At 55.2% G+C, this 8,188-nt stretch overlaps 1 protein-coding gene across 5 annotated transcripts; it reads left to right on the forward strand.

Moving 5' to 3' along the window:
- Window positions 1–6: 6 nt before the first annotated feature.
- LOC121024673 (transcription factor RelB-like) lies at window positions 7–7,571 on the forward strand. 5 transcript variants are annotated; one of them, XM_040466871.1, is made up of 4 exons: window positions 7–215; window positions 1,126–1,173; window positions 4,671–4,679; window positions 6,368–7,571. In XM_040466871.1, the coding sequence occupies exons 1-4, from the start codon at window positions 161–163 to the stop codon at window positions 6,787–6,789; spliced, it is 534 nt and encodes a 177-aa protein (XP_040322805.1). In that variant the 5' UTR covers window positions 7–160; the 3' UTR covers window positions 6,790–7,571. The 5 variants fall into 5 exon arrangements, with proteins under 5 accessions (XP_040322805.1, XP_040322806.1, XP_040322807.1 ...); XM_040466872.1 differs by having other exon boundaries at window positions 6,386–7,571; XM_040466873.1 differs by lacking the exon at window positions 4,671–4,679 and having other exon boundaries at window positions 6,386–7,571.
- The last annotated feature ends 617 nt before the right edge of the window (window positions 7,572–8,188 follow it).

The raw sequence follows: 8,188 nt of genomic DNA on the forward strand, positions 1-8,188 counted from the left end.
CGGGCGCCGCGCGTCCAGCCCGGCCTGTGGCCCCAGCCCCTGCGCCGCTCGCCCGACCCGCGATCGTCCTCCGGACCGTGCCTTCTGGCCGCCCGGCCTGCCCGCGTGTGTGTTTTGATCTGGGCCGGCCTCCGGGCCGTCCGTCCCCACTGGTCGGGCCATGCCGAGTCGCCGCGTCGCCAGACCGTCCGCTGCGCCGGAGCTGGGGGCCTTGGGTAAGCGGGACCGGGGTTCGGGAGAGGAGTCTGGGGCGGGACTGGAGATACAGGGGTTCTGGAGGGTCCTGGAGTAGTCTGGGGGTTCCTACGGGACTCTAAAACGTTTGGGGGGGCGAGGTTGAGGGTTCCGGGGACACTGTATTAGAGGGAAGGAAGGAGACAGAGGATAGTGACGGGGTCCAGCCCAAGGTAAGAGGGAGGCGTCCCACTACAGAGTGAGAAGGGGGCGGGGCCTGACCCTGAGGCAGAGGAGGAGGCGGGGCCCGACTCGGAGAAGGCGGGGCGGGAGCTGCTCCTGCGGAGTGGGGGCGTGGACAGATTCACCGAGGGCGAAAATGAGGGTTCTCGCTCACCGAAGGGGGCGGAGCCTGACTCTGAAAGCAAGGAGGGGGCGGAGCTTAACTCTAAGAAGGAAGCGGCGTCGTACTCAGAGTAAGGGGGCGGGGCCTGACTCTGCCCGGGAAAAGGGGGTGGGCCTGTTCCGAAAAAAAAGAGGGGCGGGGCCTGCCTCGGAGAAGAAAGGGGGGTGGGGCCTGCCTCTGGAGAGAAGTGGCAGGGTCTGAGAGGGAGAAGGGGACTGGGTGACACTGAAAAAGTGAAGGGGGAGGGTTGATCCTGAGAGAAAGGACGGAGTGGGGGCTTTCCTAACTGAGGTTAAGGGCTCCTCCAGGCCCTTGAGAAAGAGAAGGAGCCGGCCTGACTGTGATGGAGGGTGGTGAGAATGACAGAAACTGGGGAACGGATCCAGAAGTTGGAGAAGGAAGGCCAGACCCTGCACGCAATAAGGCAGAAGGGGCGTGATCCAAAGGGGCGGGGCCACGAGAGGAACGGGGTGGGGCCTGGGAGATTCTCCGGTCCCCCCCGCAGCCGCCGCGTTACCTCCTGAGACACGCCTCCCTCCCTGCAGGGTCCGCTGACCTCTCCACGCTCTCGCTCGCCGTTTCCAGGACCACGGGTGAGCAGCCCTCCACAGTTCCGGCCCACCTGCGCCCTCAGGACGGGGGAGGGGGGCGTCCTGTGGAGGGGGCACTGGGCACGCCTCTTGTCTGGGGTTTCACCCAGGTCCACCTCAGCTTTCCTCTGACCACCTGTATTCATCCCCGCCGGTTGAGATGGGGGCCCCAGATGCCCCTACCTCCCGGGTGATTAGGAGCTGGACAGGTAAAACTAACCACCTATTCACCCTCTAAGAGGAGTCCTCTTTAGAGACTTACCGTGGCAGTGCAGAGGGTAATAATTACACACTGGTGCCACCCATCACCTCCTCCCTGTGTGAGTGCCTGCAAATCACTTCCCCTCTCTGGGCCTCAGTTTGCCTCATCTGTAAGATGGACATAATATCAGTGCCTCCGTTTTGGTGGCGGGGATTGAGAGGATTCAATGAGCTGATACAGGCAGGTCTGCAAAGCAGTTTCTGGCACACAGTAAAGTCCCCGTAAGTGTTAACTGTTAATGGCTTTTACTGTTGTTGCTGCCGCTGTTGTTGTTGTTACAGAGCCTGTAACCATGGCTCTTAAACCTCCGTGTTCATCAGAGTCATTCAGGGAGCTTGTTAAAACAGATTGTTGGGCCCTACCTCTAGAGTTTCTGATTCAGTAGGTCTAGGAGCGGCCCTGAGAGTTTGCATTTCTAGCAAGTTCCCAAAAAGAAGCTGAGAACCACTAGTCTGTACGGCCCCTCAGCCAGTGCCATCCAAAATTCATTGCTGCCCAAGACAACGCAGAATCATAGCTAAATGACAACATCTTCTCTCCTAGAAATCTTCTGGGCTTTCGAGGGCAGGGATTGATTGAATCCTGTCACCGTGAAAACTCAGTTGGCCCTAGTGGGCTGGGGCTGGGCCTCTGTCTGGAGGTAGATCCTTGGGATGGACCTGCCAAGCGCTGGCCTGGCCGTGGAGGAGGCTCAGCGGGTTCTCTAACAGGGCTGAGAGTTTGGACAGCGGTGAAAGGTGGGGCATGGCACTGGGGACAGGTACCGCCCGAGCACTGACGTTTTTCTGGTGCAAGACCTAGATCTTTGGTTTCAATTGAGAGTCACTGGTGATGTCATCTCTTCGATAAATATTTACCGAGTGCCTGTTCTGTAGCTGGCCCTGTGCCGGGCAGTGCTGGGGACTCAGTAGTGACTGAGACGGCCCTGATTCTGCCCTCCTAGGTTCCCTCCCTAGATGTGGAGGCAGACACGTAGGCAATAAAGTAAATGCAGGACTATAAAATGTGATAAAGGCTCTGAAGAGGTCTCGGGGCCAGTGATATCTAACAGCAGGGTAAGAATGAGAGCCCTAAATGCCAGGACAGAGTGGGAGGGAAATTTTCCCTCATTCTGACGGGCTAGCCACGTACTGGGTCCTGGGTATACAGTGCGACAGGGCAGACATGTTCCCTACTCCGAGGTGCTCACAGTCTGCAGGAGGAGAGAGATGTGAGTCTCTTAATGCAAAGTCATGTCAAATCCTAATCGGTGTCATGAAAATGATAAAACGAAGGTATGTAACTGTCAGTGACTGGAGCAAGGGACCAGGGATAAAGTGGTCAGGGAAGACCCATCTAGTAAGCGACATTTGAGCAGGGACCTGAAGGAGGAGGAGGAGGCCACGCAGAGAAACGGAGGAAGAGCATTCTGGCGGAGAGCAGGTTGTGCTAAGGCCCTGAGGCAGGAAAGACAGGGGGCCCATCCTGGCCGTCCCCGAATGGTTTGGCAGGTCTCTGTGGGAGGTTGAGGTGGGGTAGGGGGTTATTTGAATTGAGCCTTTAATAAGGAGAAGGTCCCAGCGTTTCCTGGCTGAAAGAGGATTTTAGATAATAATACTATTAGCTAAGCTTTATGACACAGGGCTCAGACACGGTGCTGAGCAATTGACCTGTGTGATTCTGAATCCTCATGTTAACTCCTGAGATAGGAGCTCAGACCTCATGTTTCAGAGAAAAAGACTCAGCGAGGTTGAGAGACTTTCCCAAGGCTGCACAGCCAGTGAGTGACAGATAGGATTCAAACCAACATCTGGGTGACTCTACACCCCATGTTGTGAAAGCACATCTTCCAACCCTTTCATTTTATATATAGACAGATGGACCGAGGCCTAGAAAGGGAGAGCGGGTTACCTAAGTCCATAATATAATGTCTCCCAATACTTTATCCAAGAGCAGCCAGCATTTATGTCTTTCCTACAACTGTGACAGTTCTGAGTGCTTCCCACGTATTAGCTCATTTGATTTTCACAGCAGCCCAGCGAGGCATTATTATTGTGTCCATTTTACAGGTGAAGACACCAAGGCCCAAAGGGGTTAAGTAATGGGCTCAAGTCCCTACAGTTAGCAAGTTGCAGAGCCAAGATTTGAGCTGAAGCAGTCCAAAGCTCAGGCCACTGCCTCCTGGGCCTCAGTTTCCCCCTGCAGCCTGGGAGCTCCTTGAGGGCCCCAAAGTCTAACTCATCTTGGGGTTCCCAGGCCGTCCAGCATAGATGCTTAAGAAAGTTGTTCCAAGTTGGAGGTTGGCCCTGCCAGTGATCTACAGCCTGTCCCTTCTTCTCTCCTAGCCTCAGTGTCCCCAGCTATCAAGTGAGGGGGGGGGATCCTCCCCCCCTTGCTGACTTCAAAGATCACATGAGATAAGGGGAGCAGGTAAAGTGCTTTCCGAGGAGCAAACTGCCAGGTGGCAGTGGCTGACAGGAGCCACTCCCCGAGAGTGGAGGAGGAAGAAGAGGACAGGTCTGGCAGTGAGGCAGGCTGGCATCGATACGTCTACGACCGGCAGCAGACCACTGCCCTCCCTCACGGTGTAAGCCCAGGCTTGCTCACTCCGGCCTTCCCCTCATCCTGTCTATGGAATGATGGGAGGCGTGTTTCAATTTCTCCCTGGCCCCGTTCAGGACAGAGCCTCCCTGAGGAGGTGATAAAGGGCTTCCCCAGCATTGCTGTTTCTCCCCACTCAGGGGGCGAATCTGGGATGGTGGGTGGGCCTTGCTGAGGGACTGGGCCGGGGTGCAGGGCAGGTGGATGCCTGGAGGTGAAGGACCGACTTCCTTGGATCTTCAGATACTAGCTAGTATAGAGCCTTGGGGTTCTGTGGTGGGCTTTAGGGAGGGAACCACCCCCCCCACATTCAGTTTAGAATCTTGGATGTTGAGTTTTTTCCCAGTGATAAGATCTTCGGCTTCCTTCCCGATGATGCTTTATAATTCCCGGTTTTTAGAAGGCACTTGAGGGTACCCTGACCCTGGGGCTCCAATATTGGGAGCTGAGCGGGGGAGGGGAGGGTAGCCCAAGAGGATAAGACAGGGGCTGGGGTTTGGTACCCCAGGGAGTCGGAGCCCAGTTTCCCGGGATGGAGGAAGGGGGAAAGGGAGGGGTTCCGTGAGGCGAGGGGGTTGGGGAATCTGTCTTAAAAGATCAAAGTCTTGAGCACTTTCTGGACCTCACCTTTCTCTTTCTCTTTCTCTTCCTTCCACAGATGAATTGGGTGAGTATCACAGGGCAGGTCTGGGGGGAGGCTGAGGAGTCCAAGTTCTCACAGTGGGGGATCTTGGCCTCCCTTGCTGTTGGGCAGGGGGAGGGTCACAGCGTGACATCTAGGACCGCCAGGGGATTTTAACGGTCACGTTCCCAAGGTATTAGCAGTGCTTGATAATTAGAAATGACTCCGCACGCCAGCTGCCTTTCGTGTCACCATTACCGTGACCGTTGTTAATTATTTCGGTGAGTTGTTTCAAGCACCCGTCATGTGCCAGGCACTGTTCTAGGCCCCGGGGATTCACCCACAAACCAAACAAGGTCCCCACCCTCCTGGAGCTGACACTCTAGTGGAGGAGACAGTAGGAAAAGGAATAAATGAGCAAGATAATGTCAGATTGGGCTAAGGGCTGTGAAGGAAATAACACAAAGAAAAACAGATGGCCTGGGAAGACACACATTAGAGTGGCCTTTCTGAAGGCGTGGCATTTGTGACCAGAAGGATGAGAAACCAGTGTGGGCTGGATGGAATAGGCAGATGGGGAACAAGCACAAACCCCCCCAGAGAGGGCCAGTTTTGCTGGGAGCAAGAGAAAAGAGCTAGGTGACAGGGAGGTGGTGGGAGACCCAGGACCACAGGGACCCGTCCATGCAAGGCCCTGTGGCAGGGATCCGGAGGGGTCCGGGTTGTGGGGTTTTGTTTTTTGTTTTTTGTTTTCTGAGATGAATAGAGTTGGGGGGGGGGTTATATGGGGAAGACATGGACTTCGACTGTAAGGGAGGTGGGCGCCACGGGAGGGGGGACAAGATCTGACATGAGATACCTCTGGCTGTGCGTGGGGGACAGGCTGAGGAGGTGAGCTGGTGGCGAACGGGAGCAGCGGTTCGAGGGGAGACCGTGAGGGTGGACCAGGATGGACGCAGGGGTGTGGGGAGAAGCGTAAATACGTGTTTGAGGCAAGAGGCAGAAGTTCAAGGACGGGACACAGCTGGGGGATGGTGAGCAACCCACAAAGAGGCGCATCCTTCCAGCTTGAGCATTTGGACGGTGGGGCTGCTCTCTGAGGCAGAACAGCTGTTATTTTTGCCATTGTTAAACGGGGTGAGCTGGACGCAGGGACACCTGTTACCTGGCCCTACCTTTATCCAGGTGAGAGGTGATGGAGACTTGAATTCAGGTGCTATTAGGGAGGGGAGTGGATGTGAGCGTGCAGGAGGAGAGACCAGGCAGGTCCCCAGGTTTCTGGCTTCAAGAACTGGGGAGCTGTTTGCAAGAAGGAGGGGTAGGGACTTGTTTGGTGTTTGGGGCCAAGCCCCCCCCCCCCCCCACTCAGCCCACAAGAAATATGTTTTTATTTTATTTTATTTTATTTTACTTTTAATGTTTCATTTGTTTTTGAGAGAGAGAGAGACAGTGTGAGCAGGGGAGAGGCAGAGAGAGCGGGAGGCACAGAATCTAAAGCAGGCTCCGGGCTCTGAGCTGTCAGCACAGAGCCCAGTCCCTCGAACTCCTGAACCGAGAGATCATGACCTGAGCCCCAGTCGGACACTCAACCGACTGAGCCACCCAGGCGCCCCAAGAAATATGTTTGTGAAGAAAGGAATGGCTTAGGGAAGGCGGGGCGGCACAGGTCTCGGGGCGGGGGTGGGGAGGGAGGGTCACCGAGCCATCCCTTTTATAATCAGCGTCACCCCCAGTTTTTGCTTCTCCCGCAGAGATCATCGACGAGTACATCAAGGAGAACGGCTTTGGCCTGGAGGGGGCGCAGCCGGGCCCGGGCGAGGGACTGCCGCGCCTGGTGTCTCGCGGGGCCGCCTCCCTGAGCACCGTCACCCTGGGCCCCGCGGCGCCCCCGCCCCCGGCCACGCCGCCGCCCTGGGGCTGTCCCCTGGGCCGGATCCTGCCCCCGGCCCCGGGCCCCGGGCCGCGGCCGCACCTGGTCATCACGGAGCAGCCCAAACAGCGCGGCATGCGCTTCCGCTACGAGTGCGAGGGCCGCTCGGCCGGCAGCATCCTCGGGGAGAGCAGCACGGAGGCGAGCAAGACGCTGCCCGCCATCGAGGTGGGGCCCGGGGTGGGGTGTCGCGGTCCCCCGCCCCCGGGATTCGCGTGCGTGTAGTTAGCCTAGTTGACGGTCGTTATTATTATTGCTGTTGCTGTTGTTGGAGCGGATCATAGTTAATCACCCGGCCCCAGATTCAAAAGGACATTCAAAGAAAGGCCTCCTTCCTGGCAGTTGGCAGTATTAATCGAAATTATCATTGCCGTGGAAAGGCAGACGCGATCTCCTGGTCCACAAGGGAGGTCTTAATAATCGGAGTGGCCAAGTTTGAATGAATCCCCGTTCTGCCATTTACTAGCTGTGCAGCCTTGGGCTGCTTATTCAGTCCCTCTGTGCCTCAGTTTCCTTCTCTACAAAACGGGATAATAATAATGCTAAGCCACCTGCGGTTGTTGGGAGGCGGAAACGAGTTATTTTATACACGCCAAGGGCCTCCAGCACGGTATGTGCTCCGTAGAGATGAACTGATGGCCTTACGGTGTTAACGATTATGACCATCCATCGTGACTCATAGGCCTGGCCATTCCAGGCACTGATCATGTAGATATATGTCAGCCTCTGGGCAAAAAGAGGGATGTGCAAGGTTATCCCTTGCGGCCTTGCGTAAAGAATCAGAATGCAGCATTCATCAGCATGGCACTGGTGAAATAATCCTGTGAACATCTACACATTGGAATCCTACGCAGCCACGGCAAGTCTATGTGTGTGAATGTGTGTGCCGATAAATATAAACACGTGCAGTTAGTTAACACAGAAAAAATGTTAAATGAAGCCCTCCCTTACTGTACTGATGTGAAACCATCTCCAAGATAGATTAATAAACCAAAAAAAAAGGCACAGAACCATTTGTAGGGGATTATGCTACCTTTTGTGTTAGAGGGAAAAATAAGGTTCCACATTTGGGTTTGCTACATGAATCTTTAATTTGTTTTTGAGTTTTATTTATTTATTATTATTATTATTATTACTTTTTTTTTTTTTTTTTTGAGAGCAAAAGGGTGCAAGTGAGCAAGGGGCAGAGAGAGAGGATAGAGAGAATCCCACAAGGGGTGGAGACGGGGGGAGAGAGAGAGAGAGAGAAAGAGAGAGAGAAGTAGAGCTCACCGAAAGAAGGGCTTGTGTTCACCAGAAGCGGGGCTCGAGCTCACTCAGTGCGGGGCTGGAACTCACCCCTTGCAGGGCGCCAATGCATGAATCAAATCGTGAGATCATGTGACCTGAGCCCAGGTCCAATGCTTAACCCCCTGAGCTACCTGTTTCAAGATTTTTTATTTATTTTTTTGGGGGGGCGCCTGGGTGGCTCAGTCGGTTAAGCGTCCGACTTCAGCTCAGGTCACGATCTCGCGGTCCGTGAGTTCGAGCCCCGCATCGGGCTCTGGGCTGATGGCTCAGAGCCTGGAGCCTGCTTCCGATTCTGTGTCTCCCTCTCTCTCTGACCCTCCCCCGTTCATGCTCT

Source organism: Herpailurus yagouaroundi, unplaced genomic scaffold (assembly GCF_014898765.1).
Source record: "Herpailurus yagouaroundi ecotype Mexico unplaced genomic scaffold, PumYag 66742, whole genome shotgun sequence".
Classification (NCBI taxonomy): domain Eukaryota; kingdom Metazoa; phylum Chordata; class Mammalia; order Carnivora; family Felidae; genus Herpailurus; species Herpailurus yagouaroundi.

Bases quoted from the DNA above. Each gene is read 5' to 3' on its own strand.
- LOC121024673 (XM_040466871.1), top strand. From the start codon at position 161: ATGCCGAGTCGCCGCGTCGCCAGACCGTCCGCTGCGCCGGAGCTGGGG. The intron at 216-1,125 runs GTAAGCGGGACC...CCCTCCCTGCAG, and splicing joins GCCGGAGCTGGGGGCCTTGG to GGTCCGCTGACCTCTCCACG.